Source organism: Micrasema longulum, unplaced genomic scaffold (genome assembly GCF_059751315.1).
Source record: "Micrasema longulum isolate JH-2025_06_02 unplaced genomic scaffold, ASM5975131v1 h1tg002374l, whole genome shotgun sequence".
NCBI classification, from domain to species: Eukaryota; Metazoa; Arthropoda; class Insecta; order Trichoptera; family Brachycentridae; genus Micrasema; species Micrasema longulum.
Window position 1 is genome coordinate 85,814 of NW_028279524.1, and position 20,014 is coordinate 105,827.

The 20,014-nt window shown below is 38.1% G+C and overlaps 1 protein-coding gene across 1 annotated transcript; it reads right to left on the reverse strand.

Moving 5' to 3' along the window:
- Positions 1 to 2,228: 2,228 nt before the first annotated feature.
- Positions 2,229 to 3,224, reverse strand: LOC148272331 (uncharacterized). Its single transcript, XM_088240184.1, has one exon. It carries the CDS (start codon positions 3,222 to 3,224, stop codon positions 2,229 to 2,231), a length of 996 nt encoding a protein of 331 aa, XP_088096310.1.
- Positions 3,225 to 20,014: the final 16,790 nt, after the last annotated feature.

Below are 20,014 nucleotides of genomic sequence, written 5' to 3' on the forward strand. Positions count from 1 at the left end.
TGAATAATAAAATTTTGAAGAAGATAACATAAAAAAATCATTAGATATAAATTATGCAAATTAGAATTAACAAATTACAACAGAGATGGAGAAAATTTTAGGGAAAGGAATATGAAAGTCTACTTAACAATGGCCACTTTAAACACTGTATAACATTCACTATTTTACCCATGTTTGTACATCCATATTTGTTCAATTCTTTCATTTGTTGATTTAGAGCATAGATAGAGAACATTTTAGGGAAGGGATTTTGTTAATCTTAATGACTCTCTAGGAGGTAAAATCCAGTATTGTGTCCATAAATATTTGGGATTGTAATAATACAAACTGGTCCAAGAAGAAACTTAAAAATAGAAAAATTATTTTCAAGCATTGCGTAGTATGTAAAATAATTCGATTAGATAAATCTCTTCACAACAATACAGGTTTCAGCTCTAAAATTTCACTAAAAACAAAGAGATAAAATAATGAATGAAATCTGGATATTCAATCATAGGCAAAACGGTTAAAGTTACGTAGTGTGTAAAGTGGCCAATTAAACCAGCCAGAAAGCCCTGTAAATGCCTATACTTCTATATTTGTATCTCTAAAATGTTCTCCAACACTGTTGTAATTTATTTATATCAATAGATGGAAAAAAAATTTTGAACAAGAACGAGAGAGAAAATTGTATTGTGTATAGTTAACGTTACAGACCGGCAGATGCAAAAATATTTAACTTAAAAGCAAATACAAAATATTGTAGGTCAGAAAATTTTTATTCGAATGTTTTTTTTTTTACAATTGGTGCTCATTTTGAATTTTTTGAAAAAATGGACACAATTTATGTTGACTTCCTAATAACCCTGTCTAGATTAAAGACCCGTCTTCTCCGTTAGTTAAACAAAACCCTCAAGTAAATAGCTTTGGCGCACGACATTGACAGTTTCCATTAATAATAAATTATTGTAATTAAACGCCGTTATGGTATCAATAAGCTACACTAGTCAAATACTCATATTTCCTTACGTCAAGCGACATGAGATTTAACTTTTCAGTCAGCCATCCCTAGCAAAGTTCAGAAATTCATTAATATTTTTAATTATCCAGTAAAGCTTGTAAACAATAAAATCTCTCATTAACCAGTTCAAAGAACCCACTTTCTGTCTTATTTCTTCCTTTTATGTCACTTTGTACATATTTGTAAATTAATTTCATATTTTAATTACCTTCTTCAACAGACGAATAATTGACGGCAATATTTCAAACTTGCAAAAGGTTTTTGCCTCTGAAATATATGTTTATATTTTTAAATAAAACTTTTTTTTTAAATATTCAACAGTTGTACTTCATTTAAATTAATAAAAATGGTTATTGTGTGTAACAGACGCGGCGGATCACTGCTTCGTCCGTAGCAATCGCGCCCGTCACAAGAACTGTATTTCTATAGGTGCTGGTGTCAAACGCAGAGTGGCCGGGCGTAGGCGGGCCTCGGCCGACGAACGATAAGCTCCGGGGGAGGTATCGTCGCCTAGAGATCCCTTGCGGGGTCGCTAGCGAGTAGCGCTGGCGGCCGCAATCCTGAGTCAGGCAACCGGGTTGTAAGGCCGGTATCTCTCCGTCGGTGGGAACGGCGGGGTGTGTTCCGGGGAAGTATCCAAGGGTCCAAATTATCCGGGGTCCAAAATCCAATCCAAAGAGTATCCGAGTTCCAAGTCCAGGGGGGTAGCGGTGTTCGAATCCAGGTGGCGATGAGGTCCGGTTTGAAGCGAGGTAGGGAGGTGAAGTGGAGAGTAGAAAGCCTTAGTAGTGTGGTGAGATGACTGACTTTATTTTTCCCCGGCGGGGCTATATATACAACATTTTGCCGTGCGGCGGTGGGCTAGGCCAATAGCGGGCGGTGCTAGGTTGACCAATCACGCGGCGAGAGAGATAGCGAGCACATTTGCCGGCTCTATCGGTCTCTCTCGCGCCACGTATAAGGTCCCCACCCTCCCGCTACCGGCCGCAGTTCCCCGCCGACCGCGCGGCGATCAACACTTATACAGAACAACATAAAAACACATTATGGGCATACAAATATTTTCATGAATTCTAATCTATATGTGGGCTTCAGTATGGCGATCACCACCCCCGAAAGTGACAAATACTAGTCTTTATTGAGGAGGTGGTAGATCGCTTACACATACTGAAGCCTCCTATGCTACATTAAAACCCCAGGAAGGGCCGCCAAGTTGGTGCATGTACTTTTACGTCGTCAACACTCCCCCCTGCCGAGGAGGCATCTCTGCGCCGACGTCGTCCTTGATTTGCAACACGGCGAGGTTGACGGCGGGTCGTGTGTAGGTTCCGGTGGCTGTCTGGACCCGGGCGCTCCTGACTTGTCCATCCTTCCCTGGTGTGACTGCTATGACGCGTCCCCGCGGCCATTCATTCCGCGGGAGGGCGGCGTCCGTTATTATGACCAGGTCATCGACCATGATCGGTGTGGCGGCCTGTTGCCACTTCCGTCGCTGTGCCAACGTCGGGAGATATTCCCTCATCCATCTTTTCCAAAATGCGTCGGCTAGTTTCTGCGCCACCCGCCATTGTTTTCTGAGGCACAGTTCGGGCGGCGCGTCTCTGTAATCGGCCAGATGCGGCTGGGCCCCGCTCGACCCGATGAGAAAGTGCATCGGAGTCAGCGGAGCGTCGTCTCGGCTATCAAGCGAGACGTGGGTTAGGGGCCGAGTGTTTACTGTGTACTCGGCCTCCGCTATCGCTGTCATTAGCGTTTCCTCTCGGGGGGCTTGTTCCTTTAGAATCACCATAAGCGCCCCCTTTATCGACCGGACGAGCCGTTCCCAGGCTCCCCCCATGTGTGGCGCCGATGGCGGGTTGAACACCCATTTGATCCCTCTCCTTGTCGCCTCGTTCTGTAGTTCGGGATCGTGGGCTAGTTCCTTCATGGCGGCCGCCATCTCTTTGTCTGCGCCTCTGAAGTTCGTCCCGTTGTCCGAGTAGAGCGTTGTCGGATGTCCTCTGCGGGCCGCCATCCTTCTGAGGGCCTGCACCGTCGAGTCAGTACTCAACGACGGTGTAATCTCAATATGCACGGCCCTCGTAACCATGCACGTAAACAGGGCCCCGTATCGTTTCTCCCGGCGTCTTCCGATAGTTACGTATACGGGCCCGAACATGTCCACCCCACAGTGGGTAAAAGGCCTTACGTGATGATCGAGTCGGCCGGCAGGCAGCTGTCCCATGAGCGGAGGCTGCGGGCGGGCCTTCTGTATTCGACAGTAGCGGCACTCGTATATAATTTTCCTTATATTTGTCCGTAATCGTGTTATAAAGAACTGTTGTCTGAGTTCGCTGAGTGTCCGCTCTGTACTTGCGTGTTGCCGCGACTCGTGATAATGCCTTATCAATAGACGCGTATAGGCGTGCGCTCCGTCCAGTATGACGGGCGCCTTTAGTTGCTCGCTCACCGCGGGGGCTTCCATAATTCGCGTCCCCATTCTGAGGACGCTATCTTTATCGAGGTAGGGAGTGAGGCCCAGCAGGCGGCTGTTCCGCGGGAGGCACTCCCCCCGTCTAATTGCGGCTATCTCGGCGTGGTAACTGTCTGTCTGGCTTATGAGTATCCACGCCCTCTCTGATGCCTTGAGTTCCGGGGCGATGAGTGTCGCGCTTCCTGTATTCTTTTTCCTGCAGCGGTTTATGAAGCGCAACACCCACGCTGTAGTCCTGATCAGTCTCCGCCAGGAGGAAAATCTTCTTTCGTCCGGGAGGGCTGTCATCACGATGGCACTGTTCGCACACTTTATTTCACTGCTTGTATCCGGGGTCGCCGTTATTACCTTGAGCGGCGGCCATTGACTTTTATTTTTCTTTATGAAACTCGGCCCACTGAACCACATGCCGGCCGGGGAGATGTCTGGTATCTCGCCGTCCCGCGTCCCGAGATCAGCGGGGTTCTTCTTTCCTGGTACCCACCGCCACTCTTGAGCGTTCGTTAGCTCATCTATTTCCCCTAGGCGGTGGGCTACAAATGGCGTGAAGATGCGCGAATCACTCTGGACCTAGCACAGCACCGTAGTAGAATCTGTCCAGTAGTAGGTATCGCGTATATTACTTCCGCATTCTTTCTTGATTGTGGCCGCCAGTCGTGCGGCCATGAGCGCGGCTTGTAATTCCAGGCGTGGAATTGATAGCGCTCGTAGCGGGCTAACTCGGCACTTGCTAGCCATGAACGTCGCATTCCTTCCGGCGGCGTTCTCCTCCACGATGTAGGCTACGGCGCAGCTCGCTTGCTCCGAGGCATCGGAAAATACGTGCAGCTCTACTGGCTGGCCATTGGCGCTCGATACGCGCCGCGGTATAGCGCACTCGGTATTGCGTAATATGTCCACCCAAGTGCGCCATTTCTCTGCGTGTTCTTCATTCACTTGTTCGTCCCACTCTATGTGGGAGCGCCACACATCTTGTAGCAGTATTCGCGGGCGTATTGTCAAACACCCTACGAAACCGAGTGGATCGAAAATGCTCATAACTTCACTTAGCATCTGCCGTTTTGTAGGCCTCTCTGTTGGAACCTCCCGTGACACTTTAAATTTAAATTGAAACTCGTCTGTCACCGGGTCCCATTTGATGCCGAGGACCCTCTCTGTCACGGAGGTTCCGCTAATTATTTCGCGTGCGCTTTTCCCTCTCAGACTTGAAGGAATCGCTTCCATTACGGAGGGATCATTACTCGCCCAATTCGCGAGGATGAATCCGCCCCGCCGTAGTAGTTCGCTGACATCGTGGCGCAGTTGTATCGCCTCTGTTGCACTGTCTACGGCATCCATATAGTCGTCCATGTAGAATTTATTTCGCACAGCATCCCTGGCGGCGGCCATCTCTTGCCCGTGATCTTCTGCGACTTGATTTCTCACGTACTGTGCGCTGCTCGGTGAACACGCCGCGCCGAACGTCATCGACGTCATAATCATTTCCCGAATTTCTTCTTCGGGACTATCGCGCCAGAGGAACAGCTGCGCCCTCTGGTCTTCTTTTCTTATTTTAATTTGGAGAAACATCTCCCTTATATCTGCTGCCAGCGCGATCTTTCCCTCGCGAAATCGCATTATATTTCCCATAAGCGATGAGAGAAGGTCCGGGCCGTTGGCCAACATGTCGTTCAATGACTTCCCGTTGCAGCGGCTGGCGGCGTCAAATACTATCCGTATTTTATCCGGTTTATTCACGTTCGTCACTGCGAAATGCGGCAAAAACCAAAGCCCACTCGCAGTGTCTTGTCTTTCAGCCAGCGTCAGTTCCCGGGCATACCCCTTGTCTAGATATTCTTTAATCTTTAACTTGTAAGCCGCGGCGAATTCACTGTTTTTACTGAACTTTTTCTCTATGCTTAAAAATCGATTCAGCGCTGTACGGCGATTATCCGGTAAACATATTCGATTGTCTTTCCACAGTAGCCCTGTCTCGTACTGTCCTTGCGGTAGGAAACGTGTCGTGGCTCTCATGGTTTCTGTGGCTCGCGCCTCCTGACGCGATATCTTGGCTGTCGAACTTATACCTAACGCGTCGACGGCGTAATTTTGTTTAACTAGATTTTCTAGTCTCTGTTCTGTACTAAGCGCCATTAGTATGCTGGCGTTAGTCTGGCGTGTCCGCCCACCGTGTATCACCTTTCCTAAGGCTGTCACTGAGGCGATGTATTCCCCGCATCTCCGTGCCTCTCTCGTCACTATGAGAGAGGCGTTATCTTGGCCGATGAGTAACTGCGGGCACACTTGTCGCATCCTGCCTTCCCCTTCAATCACGGGCTGTAGCGGCAGACTCAGCTTCTGTATTGTGTTTGCGCGGAGAGTGAATAAATCTTCCGTAACTCCGCGCACTTTAATTGTGACTTTTCTTGATGCACTATCTGTTACGCACATTCCGCCGGCACCGTGGATTTTTAATCCTCGAGTCTCTCCCGGCGCGCCGATGTCGTTTGCTATTTTTGCGTCAATCAATGTCACGGTTGATCCCTCATCTAGTAACGCGTACGCGTTCACTCGTCCTCGCGGACCACTTAACATGACGGGAATCACTTTTAGGAGGACCGGTTCCTCCCGAGCGTAGGTGCTCGTCACTATATTATTCGTCCGCGAACTGTGGCCGTAATCGTAGTTTCTTTCATTTGAACTCGCGGCGCGGGTTTCGTTCGCGGTCGGTCTGTTTCCCCCGGCGCCCGCCGCTGCAGGCGTGTTGCGGCGGGCATTATTATCTGGCGCTCGTATATCGGCGCTAGACCGAGCTTCACTGATATCGGCACTATTTCTGTCGTGTAATGTCTTGTGATGTGTTCGGCGACATCCATCGAGGCCGCACTTTTTTACATTTCTACACTTTATCGCCCGATGAGTGTTCGATAAACACGAAAAACACAAATTCTTTCGCTTCACTATGTCCCATCTTTCCGAAATACTACACTCTATGTATTCCTGGCACGTTTGTAGTAAATGTCCTCGTCCGCACAAAACACATGACGCTACACTTTTCCCGTTTCCCTCTGTTGAAATCACTGTATGCACTTGTTCTCGCTTCTGTGGCTTCTCGCGTTGTTTTCCGCTGTACACTTGCGGCTCTATTCCGCCGCCTATCATCGAAGATTCCGTTAAATCTTCCAAGAAGAGCGCGAAATCCTTCGCGGAGGGCCTCACCCGGTTTCCTCTTCTGCTGTACCACCAGAGAGACTTCATGCACAGCGGTAACTTGCTCACTAGTTCACTTAGTAGTTGTGGCGTAGACATGTAATCGCCACCGAAGCCTTCTAAGGTCGCTATCGCGTTCCGAACTGCGCTAGACAGATCTACTAATGCTTGCGTAGATCCGTCGTTCTGTATGCAGCGGAGCCTTCTCACTTTTTCCAACAAGGAAGACGCTACAATGTCCGGCTGGCCGTAGTGTAGCTCCAACGTCTTCATTATCACCCTCACTTGGCTTGGATCCACTAGTAATGACGACACAGATTCTCTTGCCCGTCCTTTTAACGCACGCTGTAGACGCAGGAGGTTTTCTGGATCCGAAAGGCAGCACATCTCCGTCGACTGAGTGTACTGCGATTTGAAAGTAGCCCATTCCTGCGGCTCTCCGGCGAAGGCGGGTAGGTCCTTGGCAGTAGATTGGCGCGCTATCATGGCGCCGACTCTGCTAACGTCCTCTGGGGCTGAAGTCGGGCTTCTTCCTTGCGAAGCCTCTAGTAGAATCGCCATTTTTGACAGCACCGTCATGATGCCGTCCATATCCGTAGTACGCGGCGCGGGCTCGGGATTCGTCTCCAAGGGCACGCGTCGGTCTTGATCGTGTAGTGAAGCACGGAGCGTTCGAACCTGCGTCCTCAGCCGCTGGACTGTATCTTCGGATGTGTCCGACTCGGCTGAGTCCTGATCTGTAGCAGGGTCTTCTCTCGGTTCCGTGCCTCCTCGACCCGAGCGGAGTGAAGGGGTTCTCGAAGTCATCTCTAGGCGCTCTGCGATGAATATCCGGTTCTTCTCGAAGGACCAACTTGTAACAGACGCGGCGGATCACTGCTTCGTCCGTAGCAATCGCGCCCGTCACAAGAACTGTATTTCTATAGGTGCTGGTGTCAAACGCAGAGTGGCCGGGCGTAGGCGGGCCTCGGCCGACGAACGATAAGCTCCGGGGGAGGTATCGTCGCCTAGAGATCCCTTGCGGGGTCGCTAGCGAGTAGCGCTGGCGGCCGCAATCCTGAGTCAGGCAACCGGGTTGTAAGGCCGGTATCTCTCCGTCGGTGGGAACGGCGGGGTGTGTTCCGGGGAAGTATCCAAGGGTCCAAATTATCCGGGGTCCAAAATCCAATCCAAAGAGTATCCGAGTTCCAAGTCCAGGGGGGTAGCGGTGTTCGAATCCAGGTGGCGATGAGGTCCGGTTTGAAGCGAGGTAGGGAGGTGAAGTGGAGAGTAGAAAGCCTTAGTAGTGTGGTGAGATGACTGACTTTATTTTTCCCCGGCGGGGCTATATATACAACATTTTGCCGTGCGGCGGTGGGCTAGGCCAATAGCGGGCGGTGCTAGGTTGACCAATCACGCGGCGAGAGAGATAGCGAGCACATTTGCCGGCTCTATCGGTCTCTCTCGCGCCACGTATAAGGTCCCCACCCTCCCGCTACCGGCCGCAGTTCCCCGCCGACCGCGCGGCGATCAACACTTATACAGAACAACATAAAAACACATTATGGGCATACAAATATTTTCATGAATTCTAATCTATATGTGGGCTTCAGTATGGCGATCACCACCCCCGAAAGTGACAAATACTAGTCTTTATTGAGGAGGTGGTAGATCGCTTACACATACTGAAGCCTCCTATGCTACATTAAAACCCCAGGAAGGGCCGCCAAGTTGGTGCATGTACTTTTACGTCGGCAACATTGTGTAATTATTGTAATTGAAACAATACAAAAAAACACATTAATTGGCAATCTGTATACATTATTATGATTTTATAATAAATCAATAAGATTAATAATATGATCGCAATGTAGTAAACAAATGCAAGAATCAATCAAAAAAACAATGAATAAAATATTAAAAGTTACATGTAACATGGGATAATTGGATGGGGATGTGCGAATGATACACTGATCAAGCAAATAATAATTGCACAAAAAGCTTTAGTAAAAATTATCTTCCCAATCCCAACCCCAATCAGAACTAGCTCCCTCGGTATATTTGAAAATCTTAATGTAAAATCTATAAAACAACTTTATGTAATAGCTCTCTTGCTATACGCACAAAAACATTATTCTCTACCTTTCATAACTTCTTTCACAAATACAAGAGTTACTAGATGCTCCACCCTGATGCAAAGAAAAAAAAAATACAACCTTCGGTCAAAGAGGATTAGCCTACTATTCTGTTAAAGTGTACAATCTACCTCCATTATCCATAAGGACAATTATTAAGTTCTCACAATATAAAATTGTTATTAAGAAATGGATAGTGGAGGTGGGTTGTACACGGATCGATGAGTGGATCAAGCCAAATAGATGAAATGTGTGTACTGTTTATGGATTTGTCATATTGGTCTATATAAATTGGCTATGTTTTCAACTATTACTTTAGTTTTTTATTGTTTATTATGTTTATGATAATTAAGTTAATTGGATGAATTACGTTTTTTTTATTGTAACTATTATGTTAACTTTGTTAAATAACTAATCTTAGGCATGTTTCACATTTTGTAAAATGTTTCCCTCGGCACGGGACAACCCAGTGAGGGAACATTATTCTGTATAAAAAAAATAAACAAACAATGCAGAAGTATAAATAAATAAATTAATAAACTAGAACCACAGATTTATATGGAATAACAAAAATGCTAAATTAAGATGAATTAATTTTCACAAAAAGGGTAAATATGATATTTAAGATAAAAAATAAAAAAAATAATGACAAATATCAAATTTTATTTCGACTATAATTTACATTAATTAAATAAAAGAGCGTCAAATAATTTAACCTTCAAACAACCTTAGACTAACAGAAAAAGAAACAGTTTTTTGTTTACAGCAATACATTTCTACAATTCACTTTCTATTGACCTAAAAAAATAAACAAAACATGAACGTACTTATAAAACACTTAAATAAAACAGTTCTTACAGCCCGTGTGACGGGTGATACGTGATTTATTTTATCAACTTTTCAGTAAAACTATTGTGTCATAAAATAAAGTGTTCAGTAGACTCAAATCAATATTTGATTTCTAATATTTTAAGTTTAAATATGGAGTTCTACTAAATAAACACCAAGTCAATCAACCAATACCATACCTATTGTTCATTTAAATTTATTTTGAGATTGTTAAGATCTAACTAAAAAGGTAATCCATCTTATTATATACTAAAAATGCCATTCTATTATGGCTCTCATAATCCTGCTGATTGATTTAAAAAAAAACATGTGTGTGAAAATCTTTTTCAGACAAAAAAAAGTTTATGGTAGATATTTTTTAAATGCAGGTAAGCAAAATATTAAAAGCCCAAGTGATTTTTACGGCATTCGAATAATGCAAATTATTTTGATTTTGTTACCGTAAGAATTTTTGATCTTTAATCTGACAATGGAAAACGAAACATGTCAATTTCTTCATATTTGTTTCTGACCATTTAATAAGCAGATATTGCCAACAAAACGATATATACGTAGAATATTAATTATTTTCTTCAGTTAGAAAGTTAATTTTAAAAACGTTTTATTTGTTTAAAGATTATTTATTTAGGCTTTTGGATGTATTATTTTTATATATCGTATTATCAGCGTTATGATTGTTTAAATTTTAAATTTCTTAAATAACTGCACGTGTGATGTCAGAGGTTTTTCTCTGACAGTTCTCCCGATTGGTTCGTTTACGGTAAGCAAACCGGCTATCTTTCTCAGCTCGTACGTCCACAGCACAGTTCATTTGACCCAGGGACGTCGTCCAAAGTACTTCAACTTCACTTCAAAGTGTTTTTGAAGTGATATTGAAGAAATCAAAAATTTGTTGATGGCCAAGTTGTACCAAAATTTAAAAATAACACGCTAAATATGGTCAACGTACGTTGGATTATATTGTTCCAAAAATATTTAATATGTTGCCACTTAACATGAAAACATGTTATAATAAAAATAAAATTATGTTCTTATTACGTAAGTGGTTAGTAGACAGAACGTTCCCATATTATTTTTTTTATGTATGTCAAACATTTTTTATCTCTCATTGAATACGTTGTTGTTTTTTTCTTAGGTTAACCTTTTCTTTTATTTCTTTCTTATATTATTAACATTTTTTTAGATCTTTATTTTAATATGTGCTTTTATTTTTTTTTTTTCTTCTGTAGATTTTAATTGAAATTTTTGATTTAATTTGTTTTATTTTTGATCTTGTTTTGATAACATTAATTAGCACACACTATTTCTATATGTGTTTATATTTTTTTCCAATATTTAAAATTTATTCAAGTAAATGGCTTTTCTTTAATTTTAATTGAATTATTTTACTCTATTTTTTTATTTAAAAAAAAATATTTCTTTAAACCATTTTTATCTGGTTTTGTTGAGTTTTTTATTTTTAATAATATTTTTCAAAGTATCAAAAATAAAATAATTTATGTTCATTATTTTAAACGTATACAGTATTGTCTGTACTCTTTTATTTGATTATTAATTAAAACTAATGTCTGAGCACCCGATGACAAACTATTATTTAATAGTTTATCAAGACAAAATGTATTCTAACACTTTGTTTTCTTTATAACGTATTAACATTGTTTTAATGTGTATATTTTATTTAATAAAGACTACGAAAAAAAATCCCAAAAAATACGAAACATGATTTAAAATTTTATCGTTTGAAAATAAAAATATGTTTAAAAAAACGGATCGAATCTTAGTTTATGGAATTTCGAACTGAAACGAGTATATTTATTATATTTTTCTCCAAATAACTCAGGGTACTTCTCTCGTCTCTGAGAGAGAAAAGAAAATTTATTTTTCATATCTATATCTGGGTAATAAATTCTATTTCTCATACATTTTTGCTGTGCTGTGTTGAACACCCATATAAATTTATCATACAAATGGCCCTTGATGATTTGGACGTGAAAGCACTGGAGACGAATGTATTCTTACATACAGAGTGACGCAGTAAGACTTTTTAGCGAAATTTTCCGAATATGTGTTGGAAAAAAAATATTATTTCTAAAATAGTAAGCGCACAATCGATTTTTCAAATAATGTACTGATAAATGACGCTTTTAATTTATTTATTTAAATTTATTAGGTAAACAAACAGTATGTACACATATATTGCCAATTTCTTTGTATATTAGAGTAAGAAACTCATGCACACACCAAAAAAATTGTTTACACTTAATACAATAGTTTAAATTATGTTCAATACAATAAATGTAAAAGTAACGAAATGAAAAAATATTTATATAATAATAATGTTAAATGTCTGCTTCTCTCAAAATTTTAATAATTTTTGACCTAAATTTACATACATTGTCACAAAAAATATCAGCCTCGGTAAATATATTGTTATATTGGTCGCATATTCTAGGTATTGTAGATTGTTTAAAATAGTTTGTTGACGCGTTTTCAGTGTAAAACAAAAGATTTTGTCTTGTCGGTCTAGATGGCACACGGAATGGAAGTCTTTCTAGTAGGTTGGGAGAATCAATTTTGTTATTAATTAATTTGAATAAAAATAACTGGTCCAACATTATTCTTCGATTTTTAAGAGAGTTTATTCCATGGTACTGCATACTTTCAGCATGATTAGAAAGGTTAATGTTTAACCGGTAGTCGACCTGCTTAAAAAAATTTTGTTGGACCCTTTCTAGTCTATTAATACTTACATTATAGTAAGGTGACCAAATAGGAGTACAGTATTCTACCTTTTAAGAAAAATAAACAGAAAAATAATAAGTTTTGTAGGCGTTTTACCAAAATATGTTTTTTTGCAATAATATGGGAGTTTAGTTCTGCAGGAAATTGGATTCAAAAAATATTTTCTTGAACAAATTAAAGCATTTAATTGTATGACAAAATTTCTTTAAATGACGTCACATTTTTGTCTTAATCAACTAATAATAGAGTGTTATGATAGATTTTCAGTTTTTGGTAAGAAAACACACCAATCAGGACAACGCACCAAAGATAACTAGTGACGCCACGCGCGAAATAATGAAAAAAATATGAAATTTTAAAATCTGAACGATGAAAATACAATACATAAAAATATGTTAAAAAAAGTTTAGATGAGTTTGATCGTGTATTGACAATTTTTTTATGCCACCAAATAGTTAAATCAGCCACTCAGCAGAGTAAATAGGCTGAAAATTAAATGCCGGCATTCACCTGAATGGCTAGGCCGTTCGTTGAATGAACGTTGCTTAGCTTCTTTAATTTTTATACCACAGTAATAATCGTTTATTTTTAGATTTATTTTAGTTCGTGAAATGACTTTTTTCAACTTAACTCAATCCTTAATTTATTTTCATAATTGATACCCAACATAACTCAATATGTAAAGTGAAAGAACTATTCATGTTTTTGTTACTTAAGCCAATTTATCCTAACCTAACCAGGAGAATTTTCGTTCGGCCGTTTCCAAAGGACTAGCTTACAATCAGCCAACACGTTGAACGTTGAGTGAAAAATAACAATATTTATTCAACAAACGCCCCAGCCATCCAAAAAAATGTCGGCATTGAATGAACAGCCTAGCCGCTCTGTTGAGTGGCTGATTTAACTATTTAGCAGCGACTTATCGAGGCTATACTGACAGAATGCATTAAGGCAACAGTTTTTATATTTATTTATTTATTTATTTATTAATAAAACATATAAGACATGAATATCATGATATTATATTCCCAGGAGTTGTACGAGAAAACTCATTTGGGACGGTACATAAAAAAAAGTACATTTCTTGTAACAATACATAGTATACATTTAAACAATAAAAATTTAAACAAATTTTAACAATCTATGAACTTAATATTGAAAAAGGAAAGAAAACATTTAAACAATCTGTGAACTTAATATTAAAGAAGAAAATAAAACATTCAAACAATCTGTGAACTTAATATTAAAAAAGAAAAGAAAAACATTAAAAAATTCTGTGAAATTAATATTAAAAAAGAAAATAAAAACATTTAAACATTCTGTGAACTTAATATTAAAAAAAGAAAAGAAAAACATTTAAACCTAAAACTCAATATATAGACTATTCACAGAAACTGAGCTAAAAACTATCACTTTCAAAAAGATTCAAGAAATAGGTCTTCATTTCTGGTCTTTGAGATTTACCACTCGACATTTCATTTTTAAGGTCATCAGGCAGTTTATTAAATTGTATACGACCAATGTATTCCAGAGACCTTTTGCCGAACTTCGTGGAACAAAATTTAGAAATGTGAAGATTTTTTGCATGTCGTGTATTATAGTTGTGAATTTCATGATTAGATGTAAGTTTTAAATTTGTGTGAGCAGAAAAGTTTATGATGTTTGAAATAGTGTTAGTGATGTCATACAGTGCCATTACCTTGAAAGGAAGTATTTTTGTGTTACGATAAATATCCTTGACATGGGAATCCCATTTCATATCTTACTAATATTTTTTAATATAAGTGCAAGATATTGATTTCAAATTTCGTGCTATGCTTAAAACAAACATAACACTAATAAAGCTTCAAAAAAATTAAAATAATAAAAAATTGTGGGAGAAATATTAATAATAATAATAATAATTTATTAACGAAAATAACAATAACTTTATCTACTACATACACACTTAGGTAATAGATTTCTCTGGATCATGTCTAATCTGCCTAACTAGGTTCAATCTGTTTTAAGGCAGACATATTTATGCAATAAATATCAATAACATTACCACCTACTTGTTAATTTACTATACAGTTATACAATGTTAATTTATTAATCGGAATGTATTTTGAGTAAATTTTCCAATTTTTCTCGACTTCAACCCAGTAACCAATTTTTTACAAATTTATTCAATTGAATCCGGGTCATGGTTTTGCAATCTTTGGGTAGCCTATTGAATATTTTGGGGCCCAGAAACCTGAAATTTCTTTTCCCATGTGATTTAATTTTTCTATTCAAAATTCTCAATAATATAGTTGATTCTCCGTATCTTTTACAAAATATTAGTTTCCGTTGTCCTCTTCGCTATACCAGATTAAATTCCCTTTTTTATATACCAACTTGTAAAAACAATTATACCTCGAATCCATTCATTAGACGTACCTGTAGAAATTATAATGGACTCAGTATTGATGTGAACATTTTTAACTGCACGTTGCATTTGTACAGAAAATTTCTTCATGGGGTTGATTATTTGGGATAGTTGCTGAATGTGCATCTTGAGTGGTTTGTGCTATGTATATGTGCCGCATGTAATGTATATGTCTGTGTATGTTTTATATGTGCGTTCATGTGTGTGCGTGGATGGCTCGGAGTGTACATTTGGTATTTTTATTTATTTAAATTTATTACCTCCATGGAAAACGCAAATGTTATTCTTTTCTCACTTGAAATTCTCATTTATTTATTTTTTTGTCACATTTATTGTTAATATCTTTTGCATAATTTATGAAAACTTAATTCGTCTTTTTATTTTTAAAAATTGTTGTTTTTAATACTTATTATGTATGACTGTATGTTTTCTGAATAAAATAAAATAAAAATAAATAAATAATAAATATAAAACAAAAATAAATAAAACAAGTTTTTAAATAAGCCGGATGTTTGCATACAAAGAATCCAAACAAAAGCAGAATGATGAATGTAACACCGTGTGTAAGATGGAAAAATTATAGATGCCCAAACATAGACAAAATGTTGAATGTTACGTCAAGTGTAAACGGCCACTTAAACCAGTCAATGATAGGTCACAAGCCCTGAAAATGCCTATACTTCATTTTTCCTGAACCTCCATAACATCAACAACAACAAGCTATCACGCATTTTCCCCGTAAGGGTAAGCAAAGAGGATAGATCGCCACATCACTCTATCTCTACATACAGATCTCACTTCCTCTACATTCATACATCTTCTCATGCACGCGCGCTGATCATTTCGACTATTAACATGCCCACCTTTAAGTATTTGTTGGATTTAGTCATGCCATGTCTTTCTCGGTCTTCCTCTATTTCTGCGTCCATCAACATAAGTATCGTTTTTATATTTAGCCGTATTTTCGTTTTGACATGTCCAAACCAGCGCAGAGCTCCTTTCTTGATTTTGTCGATAGTGCTTATCTCAACCTTACATAATGTACGGATCGCAACATTTGTGCATCTATCGTATGTAGTCTTACCACACATTTGCCTGAGAGATCGCATTTCGGTAGCATTCAGCCTACTTTCATCCTTGTTTTTCCAAGTCCATACTTCACTCCCATACATCAGGGTCGGGACCAGGACTCCATTGTAAACTGCCAATTTTACCTCTTGCGACAAACATGTATTTTCTAAGGTTAATTTAAGTACACCGTTCACTCTGTTGCCGGCACTCACCCTCCTTTCAATATTTTTTTCAGTCATTCCGTCCCTAGTTAACATACTTCCCAGATACACAAATTCTTCTACTTGTTTTAGTATAACTCCATTCACAGTGATTTCACATTTGGTCATTCTATAATTTCTTTCAAAAACAATCACATTCGATGTATTGACATTTATTAGCAAATTGTTTCCCTCGCATACAACGTAGACCTTTGTTACCAAGAATTGCGGTTCCTCTTTTTTGTTAGCAAGAAATACGGTATCAGTAGCAAACAAAAGACAATTCACATTTAAATCACCCATTTTTGCTCCCATTCTTAAACTTTTTTTTTTTTTGCACCACAACAGGCCAGGAGTTCTTTAACGTTGAACAGCAATGGTGACATCACACTTCCCTGATTGATTATTTTATGAAAACCTCCATGTGTATGATTCATTTACCCTAACACATGCTGTGCTGTCTTTATACAGAGAAGCAATAGCTCGTATTAGATTTCTGCTCACTCCATACTCCTCTGTTGTTAAATAAAATTGAAAAAAACTAGTTGACTCTTGGTTGAAGTTCATTGTTATTTATTATCTAAATAAAATATGAGTCTTATATTTTTGTTTTAAAATAAAATATTTATTTTTATTTTTCCAAATTCATTTTTGAAAATTTGTCCTGGAAAATATAATATTTCCTTCATTTATGTTACATCTCATTCCAAAACTACAATCCAAAACTACAGATACAAGGTTTTACCGCATCAAAAAAAAACTAATATAAATTATGAATGTTAACTCTTAAAAGCAACGTCTATACTCAACCGTATCTCTTCGGATATTGACATCTTTCATATTAGTGAAAAAAGGTTCAAGGAGGATAGCATTCTTTCTCTATAATTGCTGGGTATTTTTATTTTACCATTTTTGTATATTTAAATTTTAGTTTTAATTGTTTTGTTTTATGTGTGCAGTGAACTTTTTTGTAATGTACATTAAAGTTTATAAAATAAATAAATTGAATTGAATTGAATTGAAAAGATTGTGGTAAATAATAATTTGGTGCGCGGTGATGTAACATCGTGTTACCACTAGTAAAAGATGGAATATTCTAAAGTTCAGATATTTGAAAAAAAAAACATGTAAATATACTGTTAAATAATTCTTGTTCCATAATTTATGAAAATAAATATATTATTTCGCCCTGTTGCAGCAAAATAAATTAAAAATGATAAATTCTCCGCTCATGTGCATCCCCTATCATTGTCATCAACTGACTGAAGATTGAATCTGTTTTATCCAACACCCGCCACAGGACAGCGTCTCTGTCTTCCTCGTTATGAGTTCTATCTTCGTGCTCTCTCTTATACAGATGTGTTGCTGAATTAGCGGACATTCATTCTTCGCATAGCAAGGATAAATGTTTTTTGTATTAACATCCGGCAAAGCTTTATCAATTTTACTTTCTAAATCCGGTGTGAAAATGTCCATTTGAAGATTACAAAAAATATGAGTTCATCATTTAAAAAAAATAAGAGAGATGTTTTAAGTCTTGTGTCTTATGTCAACTAGTGTGACATCACAACCACACAAGCGTTAAAAACAATATTATTTAATAACTTAGCCCGCATACAGATGGATAATGTATGTAGTTTGTGCAGGTTGGATGTATGGGACCATTTGACAGAACATTTTTCTTGCGGCACTTTTTCCTTATGTCAGCAAATAACAATTGGCGTAAAACACGAAAAACGACAGAACTGTGTTTATCGTTACATTTACACGACTTTTGCATAAATCATGTTATTATTATTATTATTATTATGGATAACTTATATAGCGCCATTTTCGTAATAAAATACCTTGAGGGCGCTTTACATAGTGATTCTATTGTTTAATTAATTTAATTGAAGCTTTAAAATTTGTAATTTAATTAAAACAATTTATTTTGTTGTCACTTGCTACGGATTTATTCAAATGATTTAGAGAACAAGTGGGTTTTAAGTTTTTTCCCAAACATTACTTCACTTTCACAGCCTCGCACCTCTGCTGGGAGAGCATTCCATGCTATAGGGCCTGCGACCGCAAATGCGCGTTCACTAATTTAGTGCGCTGTTTGCGTAGAGGTACAATAACTTTTCCTCTCGCCGTAGACTTGGCTGATCTAAGCGTGAGACGCTTGTCAGCTAGTTCATCTGGAATGCCTAGTTCCCTTAGATATTCCGGAACAGAGTTGTGCACTGACTTATACATAAGCCAACAGAGTTTGTATTCGACCCTCTGTGGAAAACGTGGCCAGTGTAGTTCCCGATGTAATTAATTAATTATGGATAACTTATATAGCGCCATTTTATAATAAAATACCTCAAGGGCGCTTTACATGGTGATTCTATTGTTAAGTTAATTTAATTGAAGCTTTTAAATTTGTAATTTATTTATTTATTTATTTATTTATTTATTTACGGACAAAGTCCATTATAAACATTACAATTAAAAGAAATTTTTACAAAGGAATAAAAAAATATAAGGAACAGAAATAAGCAGCAAAGACAGATGATAGATTTTTTAGATTAAGTAAAAAGCATAGGCTAACTATACAGATTCTTTAGCTGATTTGTAAAGAAAGACATCCTTACACCATAATAATCAAGATCTTGATGATCGTTCACCCGCCTGATCATTCTGGGCAAAGGCGACTGTGCACCATAATTGGTCCTGTAGTGACCGAGGAAAAGCATTTCATTATTTCTTAGTCTACGGGTGGGAACGTTAAAAAGAATCTTTTGCAAAATTTCAGGGGCATCAATTAATTAAAATTTAATTAAAATAATTTATTTTGTTGTCACGTGCTACGGATTTATTCAAATGATTGTGGAGTGATATGACTGAACTTAGAGATTTCAAAAAAAAGTCTCGCTGCGGCATTCAATACAAATTGTAGGCGAGTCATTTTGTTCATTGGTAGACCTGCATAGATACCATTACAATAATCGACTCTAGACACAACAAACGCATTTATTAATTGACGGGCGGCATCAACCGGCAAATTTTTGCGTATGCATTTAATGTGTACGACTCACACACATTTATATTTACATATTACAACAGAGATACTTAACATTTTAGAAGAGGTAATATAGAAGTCTAAGCATCTAAGGAGCTTATGGTTAGTCATTGGCTGGTTAAGTGGCCACTTTACACACTGTGTAACAATCACCATTCTTCCCAGATTTCGCATCTTTATTCCTTCAATTCTTTTATTTGTTGATGTTTGTGAAGTCAAAGAGCTAAAACTTTTATTTTTGCGGGTTCGATTCGTCTAATTGAATTATTTCACCTACATACTAGGCAACACCTGAATTATTATTTTTTTTTTTCAATTTCTATACCTCTTCATGGACCGGGTGAATTTATCAAAATATACTGATACAATATACTAATATATACTTATACAATATACTAAAATGTATTCTTGATAAATCCACCTGGTCCATGAAGAAGTATAGAAGGAGAAAAAATAAAATTCTTAGACGTTGTCTAGTATGTAGGTGAAATAATTTGATTACATGAATCTCACCCGTATAAATAAAGGTGACCGCTCTTTAACTTTCAAACATCAAAAGGCGACAGAATTGAAGGAATATAGATGTTCAAAAATAGGCAGAGTGGTGAATGTTACACAGAGTGTAAAGTTTAAACTTAAACCAGCCAATGACAGGTCATACGCCCTGTAGATGCCTAGACTTCTATATTATCTTCTCTAAAATGTTCTTTATCTCTTTTGTAATATGTTCATATTAACAGCTCCCCAACAGTTGAATCCAGTCCTTGTTCACAAAAATTTGGACAAATTAAAAATATTTTCAAGCAAATAGGAATATAAAAATATTAAATGTTTATTAAATGTCATCGATGTCACGAATATATTTATTTTTTTCGTATAAAAATCGAGCAAGATACTTTCGATAGAAGTTTCACGCT